At 37.3% G+C, this 24080-nt stretch overlaps 1 protein-coding gene across 9 annotated transcripts in view; it reads right to left on the bottom strand.

Moving 5' to 3' along the window:
* The window catches only part of RBBP8 (RB binding protein 8, endonuclease), a 112727-nt gene that overhangs the window by 28534 nt on the left and 60113 nt on the right, over nt 1-24080 (bottom strand). For 7 of the 9 annotated variants that reach the window (XM_086682603.1, XM_086682605.1, XM_086682604.1 and 4 more), the window contains 3 exons: nt 18896-18962; nt 7409-7584; nt 3730-3834 (listed from right to left, as the gene is read on the bottom strand). In XM_086682603.1, coding sequence (XP_086538729.1) covers nt 3730-3834; nt 7409-7584; nt 18896-18962 — 348 coding nt within the window. Of the gene's footprint in view, nt 1-3729; nt 3835-7408; nt 7585-18895; nt 18963-23928; nt 24009-24080 lie in introns of all 9 variants that reach the window. The other 2 variants (XM_086682610.1, XM_086682609.1) reach the window with 2 other exon arrangements.

The raw sequence follows: 24080 nt of genomic DNA, 5'->3' as shown, positions 1-24080 counted from the left end.
AATCACCTGTGTTCAAGTATTTTACAAAGCTTTATATATGCAGAGTTTCAACCAGTCAACAAGTATTTATGGAGCACATACTATGTTCTAGGCATGTGTTAGGCACTTGATCAAAGGAAAAAAGGTTCTTGTCCTCAAGGAGCTTCAGGGCTTATACGGGTGAAACAGAAAGTAAAAAAGAGAATTGCAATAAAATGTGATACACATTAAAGGAACATTAAAGGTGCACATAAGTGTTGATTTAAACATAAAGAAAGGATTCCTAAATCTGCCTTGGGAATATCAAGGAAAGATACACTAAACGATGCCTAACCTGACCCTGGAAAGAAAGAGGAACTTGATAGGTCAAACGGGCTGGGGACAGAAAGAAGGATTCTAGGTACGTGTAAGGGTTCAGATATGTCAAACAAAATTGCATGTTTAGAGGGGCGCCTGGGTGGCTTGGTCGGTTAAGCGTCCGACTTCGGCTCCGGTCATGATCTCACAGTCCGTGAGTTCAAGCCCCGCGTCGGGCTCTGTGCTGATAGCTCGGAGCCTGGAGCCTATTTCAGATTCTGTGTCTTCCTCTCTCTCTGCTCCTCCCCTGTTCATGCTCTGTCATAAATAAACGTTAAAAAAAAATTAAAAAAAAAAATTGCATGTTTAGGGAACTATAGGTGTTTTAATTGCTGGGAATCAAAATGCAAAAGCTATAACAGTAGTACGATATGAGCCCAGACAGGTCAGCGAGGGATTTCTCTCTCTCCCACAGGGGTGTGGAGAGGTGAAGAGTGGAATCTATACTTTATTGGATTCAACTAGAGGGAATGGGAGATAATACAGAAGAACACAGACTACTTTTTCAGCTTTGAAGAGAAGCTGTAGCTAAGAATGGAGACAATTAAGAGAGGCGTTATTTTTATTCATATTTAGTCATTAAAAAAAATTAAGTTTATTTATTTACTTGGAAGAGAAAGAGATAGTGTGAATGGGGGAGGGGAAGAGGTAGAGGGAGAGAGAGAGATAGAGGGACAGAGAGAATCCCAAGCTGGATCTGCACAGTCAGCACGGAGCCCAAGGCAGGGCCCAAACTCACAAAACCATGAGATCATGACCTGAGCCAAAACCAAGGTTGGATGCTTAACCGACTGAGCCACCCAGCCGCCCCAACAGGGGTTATTTTTAAAAGATGGAAGATAACATGTGCATATTTTGAAAAGAATGAACCTGCAGAGAAGCTGAAGATTTAAGAGGGCAACAGAGGGAGCAAAATCCTGGCAGCAGTAGAGGAGAATGTGCCCCAGAGTGCAGACAAGCAAGGATCTACCACTCAGTGTTACATCCTCAGCACCCTTTGCTAGACAGTCTGTCCTCCTCTCACACACACACTAATATGAAATGATTTCTTAGCTTTTAGAGTATAAGTTTTGTACTCATACTAAATGAGTAAGTGATTAACCTTGACCAACCCTTCCAACTGGCATCTGGATCCCATCTCCCCTTACCTTTTCACAGATGTAGTAACAGTTTCCTCTTTCCTTAGAGTGACTCATTTCTTTCTCTTTACTTGATCTTTCCATCAACATAAAAATATGCTGCATATGCTGTACTATCCCATCTTCTAACATCCTCGCTTGACCCATTTTCTCTCTAGCTACTGTCCCATTTTCCCCTCCCCTTTACCACAAAACATCTTGAAGGACTTGTTTACAAGTTCTCTCTGCTTTCTCTGATCGCTTCTCTTGAGCATGCAACAGTCTAGAGGAATACCATTACACTTTAACAGTTCACGTTAACACTCAGAAGATCTGCATGTGACCAAATTCAATAGTGAATTTTCAGTCTTCATCTTGCCTGACCTATTAGCACAGTCTGCCAGTTGACCACTCCTTTCTCTCTCCACTTGGCTCAAAGGACACTACTTTATCTCAGTTCTTCTATCTCCCTGGCAGCTCCTTCTCTGGTTACTTACTTTGTTGGTTCCTCCTCATTTTCACAACCTCTAAATCAGCATCTAGACAGCTGTAATATTGCCTCTGAAGAGGTGAAAAATGGTTATTTGAAGGCAAAATAATCTTTTTATACATAAAGCACTTACATACATACACTCATACAGTGTATCTGCAGTATTGAAATTTCATGGAAAAATAATTAGGGGAAAAAACATCTTAAAAGTTTAGTGTGGGGGTGGGAAAAATAGTTCAGAATCACTACTTAAATTTTTAAAAAATATTTATTTGAGAGAGAGAGAGAGAGAGAGTGTGAGCGAGTGCGGAGTAGGGGCAGAGAGAGAGAGAGGAAGAGTGAGAATCCCAAGCAAGTTCCACGCTGTCAGTGTAGAGCTCGACACAGGGATTGATCTCACCAACCGCAAGATCATGACCTGAGGCAAAATCAAGAGTTGGACGCCCAACCTACTGAGCCATCCAGGCACCCCTTATTTTATTTTTTCTAAGTAGGCTCCACACCCAGCATGGAGCCCAACATAGGGTTCAAACTCATGATCCTGAGATCAAGACCTGAGCTGAGATCAAGAATTGGACACGTAACTGAATAAGTCACCTAGGTGCCCCTGAGAACCACTACCTTACATAATGAAGCACCCCAGAGCTTAGTACTTGAACTTCTTCTCTTCCCTATCTACATTCACTTGCTTGGTAATCTCATCCACCTACATGCTAACAATTTCCTTTCATATCTCCATCTTAGACCTTTCTAAACTCAGATCTAACTACTCATCCAAAGTCTTACCTGAATGACTCTCCAGTATCTCAGAGTATTCTCAAAACCAAACTTCTGATTTCTAACCACCCCTATCCCCACCTTTATTCTTCTTTTTTTTAATTTTTAAATATTTATTTTTTTTTTGACAGAGTGAGAGACAGAGCACGAGTGGGGGAGGGGCAGAGAGAGAGGGAGACACAGAATCCGAAACAGGCTCAAGGCTCCGAGCTGTCAGCACAGAGCCCGATGCGGGATTGAACTCATGGACAGCGAGATCATGACTTGAGCCGAAGTTGGATGCTCAACCAACTGAGCCACCCAGGCACCCCTCTCCACCTCTATTCTTGAACCTGATACTCCTAGTCTCTTTCCTGTTTATAAACAGCAGCTCTAAAGAACAGAGTTGCCTAAACCAATCTCCCCTTCACTCACACTGTTCTGCCCTAGTCATGAAGGCTTCCTTACCATCCTTCATAAAGAACCAAATAGCATGCTCATCTGAAGGCCTACGAGCTCTGACTTCTCTACCTGGGATGCTCTTTCCCCCTATGTCCATATGACTTCTTTGCTTCCGTAAATCTCTCCTCAAGCGTCACTTTTTAAAGTGAGGCTTTCTAGTCTCTCTTCTGACCCAGCTTCAGAACACTTGCTTCTACCTAATATGTATTCATTTTCTTTCTCCCTCAACTAGATTACAACCTCTATGAAGTTAAGGGCTTTGTTTTCTTCAGTACCTGGTATACAGTAGGTACTCAAGTATTTGTTGAATGAATGAATAAACCACAGTAAAGCCTGTTTACTTAAAATTATTAGCAATCTGTATTAACATGGCTAGGGATATTAATATGACTACGGATATTAATATGAATAATGGGACATTATTTTCCAATATGAAAAAGATTACTACACAACCAACAATACAAACAAAATCATATGGAAAATATTGTGTAATTCAGACTTCTGGCCACTCTTCCTTACCAGTAACCACAAATTTTAAACTTACGAAGTAAATCTCAATATGCTTACTAGACACTGGGGATTGACTCTGATCACAAGTGTCAGCCACCAGAATTTCACTTTCATTAGGTTTATTCTGTGGATGAATTGAAGACTTTGGAAGTTTTCTGAGTTCTAAGGGGAAAAAAAGAAATTACATATAAACAAACAATTATGATACAAAATATTATTTTGATAAGCCAATACAAACCTGTCCTTAAGTGCATTAGAAGTATTATTTTATTGATTCTAATAAAAAGCTCATTCCTTTGGTATCACTAAGAAACAAAGCTGGAAGTTAGGACAGAGAGAGGGACTAGAACAGATAAGCTTCTTCTGACCTAAGTTTCCTAGAGTTGTAATGTTTTAATGCATCTTTTCCTTATGTATTTGTTGCAAATCAGTCAGGTTCATTTAAAATGAATACTGCATCATATACCTCTGCAATCTTTTTTAGAGCTTTTATTTTCTGGAAGGAAATCCTGAAACATGCTTTTTTTTTTTTTTAATTTTTTTTCAACATTTATTTATTTTTGGGACAGAGAGAGACAGAGCATGAACGGGGGAGGGGCAGAGAGAGAGGGAGACACAGAATCGGAAACAGGCTCCAGGCTCTGAGCCATCAGCCCAGAGCCTGACGCGGGGCTCGAACTCCCGGACCGCGAGATCGTGACCTGGCTGAAGTCGGACGCTTAACCGACTGCGCCACCCAGGCGCCCCTGAAACATGCTTTTTCAGAAAGCATTCCAATATTTAAGGATTTAATTCAAAGAAAACCAAAAGAAGCACAGAGTAAAGGGAAACAGACTTATTAATTATAACTAGAAAATAATATTATAACACACTATAAACTTTAAAATAAGCAAGGGTGAGGGGCCACCTGGGTGGCTCAGTTGGTTAACGTGTGACTCTTGATTTCCATTAAGGTCATGATCTCATGGTTTGTGACTGTGAGCCTGGTATTGGGCTCTGCACCCACAGTGCAGAGTCTGCTTGAGATTCTCTTTCTCTCTCCCTCTCACTCTGTCCCTCCTCCACTCTCTCTCTCTCAAAATAAATAAATAAACTTGAAAAAAAAAAAAAAAAAGCAAGGGTGTGGGAATGCAAGCTGGTGCAGCCACTCTGCAAAAACAGTATGGAGGTTCCTCAAAAAACTAAAAATAGAACTACCCTACGACCCAGCAATTGCACTACTAGGCATTTATCCACAGGACACAGGTGTGCTGTTTCGAAGGGACACATGCACCCTCATGTTTATAGCAGCACTATCAACAATAGCCGAAGTATGCAAAGAGCCTAAATGTCCATCGATGGATGAATGGATACAGAAGATGTGGTGTGTGTACACACACACACACACACACACACACACACACACACAATGGAGTATTACTCAGCAATCAAAAAGAATGAAATCTTGCCATTTGCAACTACGTGAATGGAACTGGAGGGTATTATGCTAAGTGAAATTAGTCAGAGAAAGACAAAAATCGTATGACTTCACTCATATGAGGACTTTAAGAGACAAAACAGATGAACATAAGGGAAGGGAAACAAAAATAATAAAAAACAGGGAGGGGGACAAAACAGACAAATATGGAGAACAAACAGAGGGTTAGTGGAGGGGTTGTGGGAGGGAGGATGGGCTAAATGGGTAAGGGGCACTAAGGAATCTACTCCTGAAATCATTGTTTCACTATATGCTAACTAATTTGGATATAAATTTTAAAAAATAAAATATAAAATTAAAAAAAAATAAGCAAGGGTGCCAACTAGTCATTAAATCAGTTTTAAAATAATTTGCATGGCTCAAAATGGTTATATTTATACACATATATACACACACATATATTTTAATTTTACTGACTGATGTCACTTTATTTAAATAAATTAGTTTAAAATTAAATTTTAAATAAAACATTTTTTTTTTTTAATTTAAAGAGAGAGGGAGAGTGCAGAAGCCAGGGAGAGGGAGAGACAGAGAGAGACAGAGACAGAGAATCTCAAGCAAGCTCCATGCTCAGTGTGAGATCACTACCCATGACGAAATCAAGAGCTGGATTCTCAATTGAATGAGCCATCCAGGCACCCTGATCTTATATTTTAAAACCAAAATTTCAGATCCCAAGTAAAAATGATTAGAGCAAGATTAAAAAAGACAAATTAAGTTTTAAAATAGTTACAGGTTGTTCTCATATGATAAAGAAATAAACCGGAAGCAATCATATAAGATATAAAACAAGACTTTCCTAATAAAGAAAATTGTGATGATTTGTTTTTCTAGGTATTCTTACAGATGGATTTAAACATGATCTAAATTATAAATGCTTATCTACAGTGATTCTGTCTGATAGACTAAAAGGCGAATAAATGTTCATTTACTTAAATGTTTATTTTGAGAGAGAGAGAGAGAGAGAGCGCGAGCATGAGCAGAGGAGGGGCAGACAGACAGAGTGAATCTCAAGCAAGCTCCACGCAGTCAGTGCAGAACCTGATGTGGGTCTTGATCTCATGAGCCGTGAAATCATGACCTGAGCCGAAATCCAGAGTTAGACACTTAACCAACTCAGTCACCCAGGCACCCCTGAATGTTCATTTTAGATCCAAGACCTTCTATTTTACTTTAGTTCCTAATTACATGTAAGATTTTTAACAGTTCTTTTGTCTTCCACTAGATGGTGATGAAAGCTCATATAAAATGGGGGGTAAAAAAAGTGTCAATTTTCCAATATCAAAGAATAAGATCTACTTATTATTTTAAAGGCATAGCTACGGTAAACAGTTTATTTTGAATTATGAAAACATCTCCAGAAGTACGTACACCACTTCCCTCCAAATGCTTTCCTTGTTATAAACAATTAGGGTTAAAAATAAAAGTCTTTGCCATTTACTCCAGATCAACATTAAAAGAAATAATCATTGCATCGTATCACATGATAAATTTCAGGGCTACATGCAAAGGTAGTTCCAAAGTATTTAACAGAAATGGTAAATGGGCCTGGAATTAGAAATATGCCACTGATAAGCCATAAAGTTTATACTTTATAGAGCCATTTCTTGGTCACCATCAATCACTACAAATTATAACAAAAATAGCCAGTTAGAACTACTGGTGGGAGTAGCTATACTTAATGCACGGGAAGTACAAAAGTTTAGAGCCAAGAGGATCTTTATTTGAATTCTGATTCATCTACTTACTTGACAGGTGATCCTGAGTGAATTATTTAACCCCTCCAAAGAGTGTACCTTTCCTCATTATAATGAAGATGTTGACAGCTCCCTTCCAAGCTTGTCATAAGAATTAAAATCTAGTAATAATGCATTCAAATCGCTCAGTGTATTATTACCTGGCACACAGGTGAAAATTAATGTTAAATTCCTTTCCCCTTTCCTTCTAATCCCACTCAGATATATATACCCAGGAATATTTTTTAAATAAAAGGCAAAAAGAAAAAAAAAACATGTACCACATTTATAAAATGCTGGATGTTTACATATTCAGATAAGCAATGAAGGCCTGTACATAATCTAGACAGAAAAAGCCTTCCCAGTCACTTCACTAATGGAAGTTAAACTTACAGTTGTAATAGAAGCTCCCTGACTGATGACTATCTTCCTCCCACTAGATGGAATAACAGAAAGACTCACCATACAAAAGAATACTTTTTCATATGAAACCAGATAACTAAAATGAAACTCCAGTCCTTACCGTTTGTACACACAGACTCTTCCAGCTCAGTGTGTGTGTGTTCTATGTATCGGACATGGAGGTTCTCCTTTCTTCGTAGACGGTTAATGCCAGAAAAGGAAAAGGCTGTTATTGGTGAATCTGGAATAACGTTTTCCTCAGATTCAAGATCAGTTGCTTGATGCTGTTGATCATTCCTAGAGGAAAATAATGGCAAATGGAAAAAAAAAAAAAATTAATTCAACAAATATTTACTAAAACATCCCTACCTAGTATGGAGCTACAAAAGAACATAGGTATAAAGCTATGAGAGATGCAATTCCTTGCGTTTAATGTTCCAAATCTAAATATAAGGATTAGAGAAGTACTCAAATGATTAGAGTACCAATTGGGGAATATTATTGTGAGAAGTGAAGTACAAAGTGTAGTTGGTGGTACCTTGAGGTAAAATTAAAAGAATCTCAAATGGCAGAGAAAATGAGCAGAGGATCCACACATCTGAGTAAAGGCATGCAATGCTGTGTACTTGGTGTTAGAGGAGGGCAACCTGAAACTACATGAAAAAGAGCCTTGATTAAGTGCGTGCATAATTTAGAAAGCAAGAGGAAAAGAACTGATGAAGGTTTCACAGCATGGAAGTAACGTGACAATGTAGCAGCAAGACTGCAACACTGACTGGAACAGAAAGGAGGCAAGGAATCAATTAGGCAGTGGCTATAATGGTCCAGGCAAGAGTTTCTGGGGGTTTGAACTAGAATGTTGAGAATAGCTATGGAAAGGAAGGGACCAATATTAAACACTGGCAGAATTAACATGACTTGGCAAGTGACAAATAAGGGGCGATGAATAATACTAACACTGATAATATTATTGTTGGAGGTTTATACTGTTGGGTACTGTTCAAAGTGCTACGTGCATCAGTTTAATTATCACAATTGTAGGAGCTATTAATAGTACTCTCATTTTACAAATGAGAAAGTTAAATCACTTACTAAAATAGTAAGGAGCAGAAGCAGGATCTAAATCCCAGCAGCCAGATTCCAAAGGACAGTACTGCTAAACATTCAATATGTTATCCTTAGTACAGACTATGAGACGAATGACTGATCACACGTAGGATTCAAACTTTGAGTTTCTACTGCTACTTCTATCCAGGCCCCCTTAGAGTCTACTCTCAACACATCAGTCAGAAAAGTCTTATTAATACTTAGTCATATCATGTCACTCCTGATTAAAACCTGCCTTATCTCCCCATTTCACTGGAAACACAAGCCAAAGCCCTATAAATGATTCACAAGGTCCTACGTGATCTCATTGTCTCCCTCCCCCATTACCTGGGATCTCTTTTTATACTATACTCCAATCACCCTCACTTCCTCAAGGTTCCTCAACATATCCAACTTGAGTTCTTTCTCTAGCTCTTCCTTCTGCTTGGAATGCTCATCCCTAGACATCACTTACTTAGTGATCTCATTTCTTTCAAGTCTTTGCTGAAGTTTTACTTTCTCATCAGTGCCTATCTTAAACATGCTATTTAAAACTGTACCCTCTTGGGACTCCTGAGTGGCTCAGTCAGTTAATTTTCCGACTCTTGGTTTCAGCTCAGGAGGAGTTCATGATCTCACAGTTCTTCAGGACGAGCCCTGCGTTGGGCTCAGTGCAGAGCCTGCTTGGGAATCCTCTCTCCCCCTCCCCCACTCATGCTATCTTTCTGTGTCTCTCAAAAAAAAAAAAAAGTGGGGGGTCTTAAAAAAAATTGTAACCTCCTTCCCATACCTTAGGTACTCCTGTTACTTGTTATTTTGTTATTTGCTTTATCCATGGTATTTATGGCTTTTGAATATAGTATATAATTGACTTGTCTATTGCTCACCTGCCAGAATGTAAGCTCTAAGAGGATAAAGAATCTTTGGTTCATTGTTACATCAAGTGAACATGAGTAGGCACTTGGTATGTGCTCAGAAAATATTTGTTGAATGAAGGAATATGAGAGATCCCCAGATTTCATTAGAAAAATAAATTTGTGTTGATTCAGGCATATGTTTTTGCCCAACTCAATTCAGGACCAATGGTACCTAAAGACTGGGTTTGGACTGAATTGTGGTTATTGAGTAAATAATTAATTTTTACTCAATTGAGTTTCCCATTACTGACTTTATTGACCAATTCTTACCAGTTGGTCAGGCATTTAGGCTTTATGTGACAAAACCAGTCTGTCTATTATACTCATTATCAATTTGTAGTACTATTTCCAAACAAAAAGTAAAGAACATCTTATAACTATGACCAACAGAGATTTAAAAAAAATTACAAGATTAATTACTCCTAACACAGATTTGTATCTTAATTTCCTGGGTAACACCAGTATTATTTGTGGTCTGTAATCCTATATTCTATACTGAGGAAAATCTTTAGAGCTAATATCTAATTTTTAACTGTCTTATTTTGGAAAAACAGAGTAAGTTAAGGTCATATGAGAAAGACTTATAAATTAATGGAGTGTGAAACCTACCCAACCTTGCTTTAACTAATCACGTCAGAGGCTATCCACCTATTAGTCATGAAAATTCAACCTGGAACATGAATGAGTCACAAGAAACTGATTTCCTGGAACAGTCAATCTATAAGTAGCTGGGATCACAAAAGGAAAACAAAAACAAAACCCCCAAAAACCTAGATCTAATTAGAGGTGCAAACTAAGTAAACAAGTGCTGGCTTTATCTTCTTTTGCCATAAAAGGGGGAAAAAAAACCAAATAACTTCCATATATTAACAAAGTTTCTTCTTTAAAGCATTAGATCTCACTCAGATTTTCTGAGAAATGTTAAAAAGTTCATGCCACAGCTTTAGTTAATTATATACACTGGTCATCTTTCTTCTTTCACTTTTCTAACAGCCCAAGAGTAAATTTTTGATTGTCTGTTTTATTTGTTGGCCTTCCCTGCTTAAATTCCTGTCACAACAACTTTAGTCGTTCTTTTTTTCTAAAGACCTATAAAAGTGCAGAGTCTCCCTCTGTAAAGAGTCTACAAAAGTTTTTAACATTCAGCTTTTTTCCTCTGAAGAACTTAACAGTGGGTTAAAATATAATTTAAACTTAATGGAATAGTTATAGCCATTAAGTTCACTTAAACATTTTGGTTTTCAAAAAAAGGAAAAAGGTCTGTACGCTATAAACTATTGAGTCCAATATCTGGATCTTTTGGAAGTAGTATAAGTTTATAATATGAATAATTCAAGTAAGACTAATTTTAGGGGCGCCTGGGTGGCTCAGTCGGTTGAGCATCCGACTTCAGCTCAGGTCATGATCTCACGGCTTGTGAGTTTGAGCCCCGTGTTGGACTGTGTGCAGCAGACAGCTCACAGCCTGGAGCATGCTTCGGATTCTGTTTCCCTGTCACTCTGCCCCTTCCCCACTCATTCTCTCTCTCAAGAATAAACATTAAAAAATTGAAAGACTAATTTTCAAAAGTAGAGCTATTAAACCAGTTGTACTTAGGACCTACTTAATTGAACATCTAGCTTTCTCAGGAAGGCATGTGACAGTGACTCTCTTGATACCATCTCATGAAGAGTGATAATGAAGGAAACGCCTCAGGGCTCCATCCTCAGGCAGATTTTATTTAACATTTTTTAAATGATTTCGATGCAGGGTACTTAATGGAATATTCACATTTGTAGAAGACATAAAGCAGAGAATGAAAGCTAACCTAACAGATGGCAGGAAAAAAATCAACACATGAAAGACCCCCAAAGGTTGGAATAATGGGCCAAATCTAACAAAACAAAATAGAGCAGGAGAAATGTGAGATTATAAACTTCAATGAACTGAATCAGAAAAGAGAGAATCCAGACTCTGCCACCTACATAGGTAGATAACCTTCTGAGGCTGTTTTAGCCCAAAATTATAGAAAGAGTATACAGTCTCTGAAGTGAGGTACACCTGGGTTCAAATGCTAGGTCTGACACTTACAAATCACACTGGGTAAATCAGTTGACCTTTCTGAGCCTTAGTACCTTATCTATAAAGTATGGTACTGTACTCTCCTGCTTCCTTTTTGTAGGAAGGCTGTGAAAAGGAAGCAATATATGTAAAGTCATAATCCAATGCCCAAATAATAGTATTTAATCAATAGTGCTCTTCTATTTATTTTTTAAAGATTCAAAAAAAAGTTTATTTGTGCATTATATGCCAACAAATTGGGCAATCTGTAAAAAATGGGATAAGTTCCTAGAAACATATAAACTAACAAAACTGAAACAGGAAGAAATAGGAAATTTGAACAGACCCATAACCAGTAAAGAAACTGAATCAGTTTATCAAAAATCTCCCAAGAAAGAGTCCAGGGCTGGATGGCTTCCCAGGGGAATTCTACCAAACATTTAAAGAAGAGATAATACCTATTCTTTTGAAGCTATTGCAAAAAAAATAGAAATGGAAGGAAAACTTCTAAACTCATTCTATGAGGCCAGCGTTACCTTGATTCCAAAACCAGACAAAGACCCCACTAAAAAGAAATACAGACCAATTTCCGTGATGAACATGGATGCAAAAATTCTCAACAAGATACTAGCAAACTGGATCCAACAATACATTATAAGAATTATTCACCATAATCAAGTGGGATTTTTTTCCTGGGCTGCAGGGCTGGTTCAATATCTGCAAATCTATCAACGTGATACATCACTTTAATAAAAGAAAGGATAAGAACCACATGATCCTCTCAATAGATGCAGAAAAAGCATTTGACAAAACATAGCATCCTTTCTTGATAAAAACCCTCAAGAAGGTAGGGATAGAAAGGACATACCTTAACGTCATAAAAGCCATATACGAAAGACCCACAGCTAATATCATCCTCAATAGGGAAAAACTTGGAGCCTTTCCCCCTGAAATCAGGAACACAACAGGGATGTCCACTCTCACCACTGTTGTTGAACATAGTGTTGGGTGTCCTAGCCGAAGCAATCAGACAACAAAAAGAAATAAAAGGCATCCAAATTGGCAAGGAAGAAGTAAAACTTTTACTCTTTGCAGATGACATGATACTCTATGTGGAATACCTAAAACACTCCATCAAAAAACTGCTAGAACTGATACATGAATTCAGCAAAGTATAAAAACCAATGTCATAAAACCAATGACAGAAATCAAATGCATTTCTATACACTAATAATGAAGCAGCCGAAAGAGAAATCAAGGAATCTATCCCATTTAAAATTGCACCAAAACCCATAAAATATCTAGGAATAAACCTAACCAAAGAGGTAAAAGATCTGTACACTGAAAACTATAGAAAGGTTATGAAAGAAACTGAAGAAGACACAAAGAAATGGAAAAACATTCCATGCTCATGGATTGGAAGAATAAATATTGTTAAAATGATGATACTACCCAAAGCAATCTATACATTCAATGTAATCTCTATCAAAGTAACACAAGCAGGGGCGCCTGGGTGGCTCAGTCATTTGGGCACCCGACTTCAGCTCAGGTCATAATCTCACAGTTCATGAGTTCCAGCTCCTCATCAGGCTCTGCAACTGCTGGTGTGGAGCCTGCTTGGGATTCTTGCTCTCTCTCCTTCTCGCTCTGCCCCTTCCCCACTTGTTCTCTCTCTCTCTCTCTCTGTCTCAAAATAAGTAAAATTTTAAAAATAATAATAAAAAAAAAACAAAAAACACCAGCATTCTTCACAGAGCTAGAACAAACAATTCTAACACTTGTATGGAACCAGAGAAGACTCCAAATAGCCAAAGCAATCTTGAAAAAGAAATCCAAAGCTGGAAGCATCACAATTCTGGGCTTCAAGCTATTTTACAAGGCTGTAATCATCAAGACAGTATGGTACTGGCAAGAAACAGACACACAGATCAATGCAACAGAATAGAGAACCCAGAAATGGACCCATAAATATATGGCCAACTAATCTTCAGCAAAGCAGGGACGAATATCCAATGGAAAAAAGACAGTCAGTTTAGCAAATGGTGTTGGGAAAACTGGACAGTGACATGCAAAAGAGTGAACCTGGACCACTTTCTTACACCATACACAAAAATAAACTCAAAACGGATGAAAGACCTACATATAAGATAGGGAACCATAAAAATCCTAGAGGAGAAAACAGGCAACAACCTCTTCGACCTCAGCTTCAGCAACTTCTCACTGGACATGTCTGAGAAAGGGAAGGGAAGGGAGGCAAGGGAAACATGTCTGGAGGCAAGGGAAACAAAAGCAAAAAAATGAACTGCTGTGACCTCATCAAAATAATAAACATCTGCACAGTGAAGGAAACAATAAAACTAAAAGGCAACTGACGGAATGGGAGAAGGTATTTGCAAATGACATATCAAATAAAGGGTTAGTATCCAAAATCTATAAAAACCTTATCAAACTCAACACCAAAAAACAAATAATCCAGTGAGGAAATGGGCAGAAGATGTGAACAGACACTTTTCCAAAGAAGACATCCGGATGGCCAACTGACACATGAAAAGATGCTCACCATCACTCGTCATCAGGGAAATACAAATCAAAACCACAGTGAGATACCACCTCACACCTATCAGAATGGCTAACAGCAACAACTCAGGCAACAACAGACATTGGCGAGGATGCAGAGAGAGAGGATCTCTTTTGCACTGCTGGTGGGAATGCAGACTGGTGCAGCCACTCGAAAACAGTATGGAGGTTCCTCAAAAAATTAAAAACAGAACTTAGCTACGACCCAGCAATTGCACCACTAGGTATTTATTCAAGGCATACAGGTATGATGTTTTGAAGGGGCACATGCACCCCAATGTTTATAGCAGTGCTATCAACAATAGTGAAAGTATGGAAAGAGCCCAAACGTCCATCAATGGATGAATGAAGAAGATGTGGTATATATATACAATGGAGTATCCTATGACCCAGCAATTACACTACCAGGTATTTATTCAAAGGATAGAAAAATGCTGAATTGAAAGGGCATATGCCCCCAATGTTTACATCTGCATTATCAACAATAGCCCAATTATGGAAAGAGCCCAAATGTCCATCAACTGACAAATGGATAAGGAAGATGTGGTGTGTGTGTATGTGTGCACGTGTGTGTGTGCACACACATACACACACAATGGAATATTACTTGGCAATCAAAGAGAATGAAATCTTGCCACTTGCAACAATGTCGATGAAACTGGAATGTATGATGCTAAGCAAAGTAAGTCAGAGAAAGGTAAGTATCATATGATTTCACTCATATGTGGAATTTAAGAAACATAATAGACAAACATAGGGGAGGGAAAGAAAAATAAGATAAAAACTGAGAGAGAGGAAAGTCATAAGAGACTCTTAAATGCAGAGAGCAATTGAGGGTTGCTAGAGGGGTGTTGGGTGGGGAATGGACTAAATGGGTAATGGGCATTAAGGAGGGCACTTGCTGGGATGAGCACTGGTGTTGTACGTAAGTGATGAATCACCAAATTCTATTCCTAAAACCATTATTACACTATGTGTTAACTAACCTGGATTTAAATAAAATTAAAAAATAAAAATAAAATAAAACTAAGTTTATTTATGTGACAGAGAGAGAGAGAGCGCGAGCGTGCGCAAGCATGAGCAGAGGAGAAGCAGAGAGATTGGGAGAGAGAGGATCCCAAGCAGGCCCCGTGCTGTCAGCACAGAGCCCAATGCAGGGCTTGAACTCATAAACCATGAGATCATGACCTAAGCTGAAACCAAAAGTCGGTTAAGCATCCAACTCTTGATTCTGGTTTAGATCATGATTTCAAGGTTTGTGGGTTTGAGCCCTACAATGGACTCTGCATTGACAGTGCAGAGCCTGCTTGAGATTCTCTTTCTCTTTCCCTCTCTGCTCCTCCCCCACTCACATGTGCACACACACTCTCTCTCTCTCTCTCAAAATCAATAAATAAACTTAAAAAAAAAAAAGGAAAGATTTAAAAAATTAAAAAATAGGGGCACCTGGGTGGCTCAGTCAGTTAAGCATACAACTTCAGCTCAGGTCATGATCTCACAATTTGTGGGTTCAAGCCCTGCATCGGGCTCTGTGCTGACAGCTTAGAGCCTGGAGCCTGCTTCAGACTCTCTGTCTCCTTCTCTCTCTGCCCCTCCCCTATTCGTGCTCTGTCTCTTGTCTCTATCAAAAATAAATAAACATTAAAAAAAATTTTTTTAATAAAAAAATAAAAAATAATAATAAAATGAAGGAGTAGGCTAAACCCTATTAGGTTTTCTTCAACAACCTAATATGAAGCCATGACTCTGAAGTCCTGTATGTTTATCAAAAACAACACGTCTACAATTAGATAGGGAAGACTTTGACTTAATGGTTCTAGTTGGCAGTAAACCCAATAAGGAACATCCAGGACTATTCACGTGTTTTGACCACATTAATTAATGTAACTAAAAAGACACAGAAAAATGGTGAGGGCAGTATTGCCCTATTGGTCATACAACACCTAGAATACTGAATTTTTTTTTTTCATTTTTTCATTTTTTTAAAATTTTTACGTTTATTTTTGAGACAGAGAGAGACAGGGCATGAACGGGGGAGGGTCAGAGAGAGAGAGGGAGACACAGAATCTGAAGCAGGCTCCAGGCTCTGAGCTGTCAGCACAGAGCCCGACACGGGGCTTGAACTCACGAACCGCAAGATCATGACCTGAGCCGAAGTCGGACGCTTAACCGACTGAGCCACCCAGGCGCCCCTAGAATACTGAATTCTTAATTAAGACATTGACAAACTAAAACATTAAAAAGAAATGGTACTTTGAAGTTGTGAAGTAATGACGCCTGAGTTAATGAACAGAGGATATTTACCTAAAGAAAAGACTCAGGAGGGCCCTGACAGTTCTCTTCATGAATGCAAAATAGAAGAGGGGGTAAAAGTTGTTCCAGATGCTCCCAGAAGGCAAAATTAGAATCAACAAATAACCTGTAAGTAGATTTATTTCTACACAAACTTAGAAGGAACCTCCTAAAACCTCACTAAAATTAAACAGGCTTGAGAGATTAAGCTTATGGTAGAGGTGTTCAAACAATGGCTATTTGTTAAAGAAGTTATATAAGGAATTCAATTTAGAAAAATGTTGAATGAAATGAATCCTACAGTCCTTTAAGTGTATAGACTCCTTTGACCTTCACTGATTCAGCATATCCATTTCTCAAAACAAAAAGAACCATGACCTCAACATTTAAGTATTTGTTGTTGGTGACTGGTAGTGTTGAATATATGCATATATATATATGTATATACACACAATTAACTTTATAACAGCAAATTTTTCCTGACTAATTTCTTACTACAGTGTCACTAAATAACTGTCCTACCATATAAGATATCTGTAACATCAAAACCAGCTTAGGTGAGTCAGGTTTTACTTCATTTAACAAGCAGAATATAAGTCAAACATTTTTTCTAAAGTTCAGATGTATTTCAGGCACTAACAGCATAATGTTACAGTGGTTTAGGTAGTCAAAGAAAATACTTGCTATTTTTTTAAGCTGTCAAGCAAAAGTAAATTTGTTTAAGGACAGCAAGCTACTTTGAAAAGAAGTTGACTAATGAGAACTATCTTAAATTTCAGAACTGAAAGACACACTAGATAATAACCCCCTTCACTGATCTGATTAAGCCATGTCCGAAATAAAACATGCATACCTTGAAGTTCATCTCTATGCTTAACCTTTACTATAATTTCAAACTTTAGCTTTTATTCTTCTAAGATGCCAGTGAGCTTCAACAGACAAATCTGTGACTTTCAGAACACTAAAAATAAATTAATTCTGAGTGAATCTGAATTTGTATTTCACGAGGTAAATGACATTATCTAATTTCAATTCACTTTATACACCTTGGTTTTGGAGGCATTCACTCTTTAATTCTGTATTAACCTCTATATGTTCATTATCTTGTTTATCTTTGGTATTCATAAATATCAAGGCTGAGGTGTTCAAAATACCATAAGCTACCTGTAAATCACTTCACAGAACATTAATTAAGTCAACCATCACTTATCTGAAATCTTTGGAACCAGATGTGATTTGGAATTCAGATTTTTTTTATCATGAAGGGTAATACAGAGTATATACAGCTTATTACATAATACCTCCAGTGGCACCTGAGGCATCATTCTGTAGTCAAACACACTGATATTTTCATAGCAAAGCATAGGAATGTTCACATGAAGTGGGATAAATAAGGACTATAAATAGCATTCTGTGGATTAAGGTGAGGTTAAATTGTGAATAACATCCAAAAAAAAAACTTTTGAATTTTAGAATTTGAGTTTTAGAATCATGTATAAAAGATTGTGGATGTGTGTTCTAGCCTCAACATGCATCATGAGTAAAACTGGAAAGTGTTGACATTTTCATACATACATGTTTAATAATCTCAGTCTAACCCTATAGCCTTCTTTCCTCATCTATTATCTCCCCTCAAAATTCCCTTTGCTACCAATATTTGTGAACTGATTAACATTGGAGGAATATCAAAATCCTATTGAATATCCATTACTTAAAAGTATACGGATAAGAATGTTAATTCCACCTGTGAGATGTGTTTATACATAAGACAATAACTATTCTAAGCAAATTAATACGTTATACCTGCATAGTTTACCAGTTTTTAGAGATGCCCACTCAAATACAATAGAAGATCTAAGAGCCCTATAAAAACCATTAAGACTATCCTAAATCCTAACTCTTAAAATATTTCACAAGTTTTATATAGATGGGAACTAAGAACTGGCCATATCTCAACCCTGTGACAGTCAGACCATACTCAGAAAAAGATTCTTTTTAAAGATACTGTTGAATAATGGAAAGAACAGTGAGTGGCCTTTTTTTTTTTTTTTTTTTAATTTTTTTTTTTTTAGTGAGTGGCCTTTAAGTCAAAATATAGGAGTCTGAGTGATAGGCTTAGTGAGACCATAGCAAGTTATTTGACTTTTGTGAACTTCAGTTTCCCTCTCTATAAAGCAGAAATAATAAAACTACCTTAAAGAATCATAGTGAGGATTATTAGATATAAAAAACATGAAACACAGAATAAAAATTATTATTTTTATTCTTTAAGAGAAATGGGAGGAGAGGAGCAGAAAAAGGAAGTTCTCCAGGCCCGAGAAATGTGTAAGAGGAAATAATTTATTCAGATTGCTTTTATGAAGCTTTTGGGTCAGGGCTTTGAAAAGGAAACAAATATTTATTTAAAATATAAATATTTCAAATAATTATAAAAATTAAAATGCTTTAAATTAAAACATTCTGATACTTTCTTTATATATACACTAACCTAAGAGATGCATACACTCTTCATATATACTCCCAAAACACAAATGAAAAGTGATTTTCTTCATATTATTGCAGAAAACTTTATAACTTTTTAAAATGAAATCTGCAACTCTTAATGCCTTTACAGTTTGTATAGCTAAGTATAATAAAGGAAGAAAAGTTGAGGGAAAATATTCAATTTGCTGCTGCAATTAAGGAAAAATACTTACTCAATTTTCTGTTGCAGCTGTTCAGAAAGCTTTTTATTTTCTTCCTGGAGAGTATTCTTTTCATTCACTTAAACATAACATGAAAAAGAAGCACACATTATAGCTATATTAACATGTATGTCAGGCTTTTTCAACAGTACCAGTAATTATGGAGAATTAGGATTTCTAATTCCAAGTCATAATGTTAGAGTTAACATTATTGTGCAAGATTATCGTTACTAGGCAGTGATTACTACATCTCATATTGTGCCAGTTCCATGTAACTGATTAACTGATAATTTTATTTTATGCTTGTGGGCAGAAAAGAAAAAGTACTTCATGTACTGGGGAATATAGGTTAATTATTCATACTAAGGTCAAGAGAGCATTCCATCTATTACTCAGTCTTACTAATTTCAAACACCATTTTAGTAAAGGACATTTATCTTGAAATAAATCTGATAACAAAAGTAAACCAACACTGAATAGCAGTGTAATTTTATAGCATAAGCAAATTTTCTTCCTTAGTTAATTATGCTATCAGTAATTTAAATATATCCATTGAAATAGTATTTGTTTCAATCTACCCTGGCTAAATTTTCTTGTCCATGTTTATTGAATTTAGAAAGCAGAAATTCAATTTTAGACTATAATTTCTATTGTAGTCAGCACAAAATTTTTTATAAACCCTTGTGTGATGTCACTGCTTAAGCGTGTACTGCACTAGGAGGAATATCTAGAAGATCACAGTAAATAGAACTAACCTCTACAAAACAAAGCTAATCATATTCCAAAAATTTGGAGATACGAACAGTAATCTAAACATTAAGTGCAGTCCGATGAGAGACCGGATATTACATAAACATGTTCTATACAACTGAAAGTGAGAAGGGCATTACAGAAGTACTGATAAAGCACTAAAAGAAATTCCAAGGAGAAAAAGGTTACTTTGGGCTCTTGAGTAGATGAGGAAGGGATTCATCAAGGAGAGGACAACTGAGCTGGACAGAGTGTTCTATGCAAAGAATTAATGGAACAAAGTTAGACAGAAAGAATGGGTATAATAAACGGTAGGAAACCTTCAAAAACAGGTTAAGAAATCTGAACTTCATTTAATATTTTTTTGAGTTTATTTATTTATTTTGAGAGAGACAGAGACAGTGTTAGTGGGGAGGGGCAGAGAGAGAGGGAGACAGAGAATTCCAAGCAGTCTCTGCACTGTCAGCGCACAGTCTGATGCGGGGCTTGAACTCACAAAACCATGAGATCATGATCTGAGCTGAAACCAAGAGTTGGACACTTAAACAACTGGGTCACCCAGGCACCCCTGAACTTCATTTTAAAAGATTACCAGGTGTCATTTTTCATACATGAATGATGGGAAGACTGATTTGTTAGTATATACAGCACATACCAAAGCAAGGAAAAAAATGAAGTAAGAAATGAGTATCTGGACTAGAAATAGGAAGTGAGGACAGGTAGAAGAGATTTTACAGAGGCAGGATCAGTAGTTATTTGGCAACTCATCCTCTCTATGGTGAGAGTAGACAAAGATGGCCTTAAATTTCTAATTAAGATGGTTTACCTGACTCTCCCTCTCCAAATCCCAATGAAATGACAAAACAACTCTAAAAATAAGTCAACTCCAATACTGAAAAGCCAGAATGGGTGTCACTAGCAGATTAGAACTTTAAAAAAATTCATGAATGATTTAAAAATAGATAGCCTCAGACTGATGGTGAAATCCAACCAAAGAAAGGGCCTTAAAAAAAAAAAGTGAGCTTTTTCAGTAGAACCTCATGTTTATTCCAGTCTAGGCAGCAAGGCCCAGAAGTTGCTGAATGGGCAAATAAAGGGTAACTGATAGTTGCCCTTAGGCTAAAGGGGGATAGATTTCCACAACTTTTAACACTGGAGAGTCCATTGTCTCCTAAGACAAGGAGATCAGGGCAATGCTCTCAATTAACTTTTGGTAATCAGGAAAGAGAAGTACTCCCATACCTAGAAGACCAACTATTCGCATACCCCACAGAAAACCTCTCCAGTCTTGTTTCCTTCTCTCCCACCCTCTGCCATTGGAGTAGGGCTCCTGTAAATCAGAATCTGCATTTACTGTTAGCAAAGTAGGGATTCTTCCTCAACCAAGGAAATGAGACTGCATTTAACAAAATCACCCATTTAGAGACATCTATAATTATAGACAATCAAGAGTAAACAAACACATAAAAAAACTAACACAAAACAAAACAAAAAATCCAAAATTTTAAAAGAATTAAAAACCAGTCATGGGGCACTGGGATGGCTAAGTAGGTTGAGCGTCCAACTTTAGCTAAGATTGTGATCTGATAGTTTGTGAGTTCTAGCCCTGCATCAGGCTTGCTGCTGTCAGTGTGGAACCCACTTTGGATCCTCTGTCCCCCACTATCCCCCTTTCTCTCGGCCCCTTTCCTGCTCATGCTCTAAAACAAAACAAAACAAAACAAAAAAACAGTAATAAAAATTCTGGATAAGTAGTTTTAATATAAGAAACAAAAGATATCTAATAACATCTTCAGATTTCAAAGGGTGATAGATAGGTTCATTAAAAACAAGCAACAGGCTGCCATGAAAAAAACAAAGGTCATAAAAGTTAAAAGCAAAATAAATGGGATGAAAGTAGAAAAAATGTGACCCAAGACAGAATTAATATCCATCTAAATGATTCTCCCAGAATTCAGCACAAGAGAATAAAATTACAAAATATTAAGAAAAATTAGGCAGCGTGGGAAGACCCCAGCATCTTGCTAATCTGAGTTCCAGAAGAAGAAACAGAATGGAAAGGAACAAACATTAGAAATAAACAAACGAACAAACAAAACAGAAAAAAAAACTTCTTGGGCTAAGTGAACACTTTAGGGTGGGTAAGCGAATTAGATATACTGTTAGTGATCTTATCACAAAAACAAATAGATCGGGGCGCCTGGTTGGCTCAGTCCGTTGAACATCCGACTTCGGCTTCAGGTCATGATCTTGCGGTTTGCGGGTTCAAGCTCCGAGTCGGGCTCTGTGCTGACAGCTCAGAGCCTGGAGCCTGCTTCGAGTTCTGTGTCTCCCTCTCACCCACTCATGCTGTCTGTCTCTCTCTCAAAAATGAATAAACATTAAAAAAACAAACAACTAGATCCTGAACAAAAACATAATTTTTATTAAACGCTAAACTCACAGGAAGAGAAATCCAAGGGACTCCCACATTACCTCCTTAATCATCAACAACAACAAAAAAACAAAACAAAACTGTGAGCTAAAACACAAGCAGTATAGGTAAGCAGATGTTGGTACCAGCACTGGTAGGGGGACTGAAACTGAGATTTCCAGTTTAAGCCCAAACTCCTTTCCTAGCATGGAGCCAAAGTAACCCTCATTTACTTACCCCTACAGTCAGCAGAAAGTAACTCATATATGGATTCCCAAGTATTTCAGATAATAGAATTATCTTACATAGTAATGAAATGTTAAAAGATTTAAATGGAATGCCTAAAACTAACACACTAGAAGTGATAACAAAAAATGAGTAGGCAGACAAGACTGAAATAATTTGAGCATCAATGAGAATAAATGAATAAACTGAATGACACACACTGAATATATAAAATCCTATGTATTTATTTTACTCAAAAAAAAAACCCCCGAAAAACAAAAAGAGACCCCCCCCCCCACTCTCATCAAAAATAAAATGAAACTTGGGGCGCCTGGGTGGCGCAGTCGGTTAAGCATCCGACTTCAGCCAGGTCACGATCTTGCGGTCCGTGAGTTCGAGCCCCGCGTCAGGCTCTGGGCTGATGGCTCAGAGCCTGGAGCCTGTTTCCGATTCTGTGTCTCCCTCTCTCTCTGCCCCTCCCCCGTTCATGCTCTGTCTCTCTCTGTCCCAAAAATAAATAAAACGTTGAAAAAAAAAAATTTAAAAAAAAAAATAAATAAATAAAATGAAACATCACACATACATAAACACACACACCCTATTTGTCACCATTGCTGGTAACTATTACACAAGATCTTACTCTGAAAACTGGCAATTAAAGGGAAAAAATTAAAGGGAAAAAATTAAATTAATAAAATTAAAATTAAGACCATGCCTTTCTAGTAGGAACTATATTACATTCCAAGCTAATCAGCAGTCCCAACTGATAAGGGTGAAATCTTATTTACAGAAAAATGCCAGCTAATGAATGTAGAAAGAATAACAGAAATGAAAATTTGGCATTTTATAATCTCTAATTAAATAACTAATTCAGGCAAGGCTCACCAATGGATGCTAAAACCATTCAAGAAAGACTGAGGAAGAATTGTATTTTTGCAAGACTTCATAGTATCAAACATCCACCCCCCTATTCAGATTATTTGGTGGTACAAGGAGAAAATATAACTCTATAATAAAGAAATGTAGTCATCACCTTAACCCAGTGATCAATCTTAGAATTCCTAAGAGTGGAATAACCTGGCAATATCTTACTCCTGATAAGATGCAATAAATATGAAGTGGACAATTTTAGCTATGAAGTACTGCTGTCAAAAATGCTTAATATAAACCTAATCAAGCCTTCAGATCCAATATCTACTTTATAGGAAATAAAGGAAAAGACAAAATGTTTTAAAAAAATCCAAAAGGTGACAAAATTTTAAGAAAATGACCCTACTTCAAGAAACTAATGTCATGAAAGAAAAAAATAGGAAAGCGAGCTATTCCAGATTAAATGGAATGTGTATGAGGGTTCTTTAGTATTTTCCCTACCTTTCTGCATTTTTTAAAACATTTCACTTAAAAAAAAAAAAAGTGAGGGCGGTGCCTGGGTGGCTCATTGGGTTAGGTGTCCGACTTTAGCTCAGGTCATGATCTTGCAGTTCGTGAGTTTGAGCCCCACATCAGGCTCTGTGCTGACAGCTCAGATCCAGGAGCCTAGTTTGGATTCTGTGACTTCCTCTCTCTCTATCCCTCCCCTGCTCACACTCTGTCTCTGTCTCTCAAAAAATAAATAAATGTTAAAAAAAAAAAAATTAAAAAAAAAAAGAAGGGATACCTGGCTGGCTCAGTTGGTGGAACATGCAACTCCTGATCTTGTGGTCATGAGTTTGAGCACCACATTGGACACAGAGCCTACTTAAAGAAAAAAAGACAACTAGGTAGACTTGAAAAAGAACCATTAAGGATAAAGAAATTGTGGTTTATATA

This window comes from Puma concolor, chromosome D3 (genome assembly GCF_028749965.1).
Source record: "Puma concolor isolate L17-30 chromosome D3, mPumCon1.1.hap2, whole genome shotgun sequence".
Taxonomy (NCBI): domain Eukaryota; kingdom Metazoa; phylum Chordata; class Mammalia; order Carnivora; family Felidae; genus Puma; species Puma concolor.
Note: the sequence above shows the minus strand (reverse complement) of the source record. Positions and strands in the feature narration are given on the sequence as shown.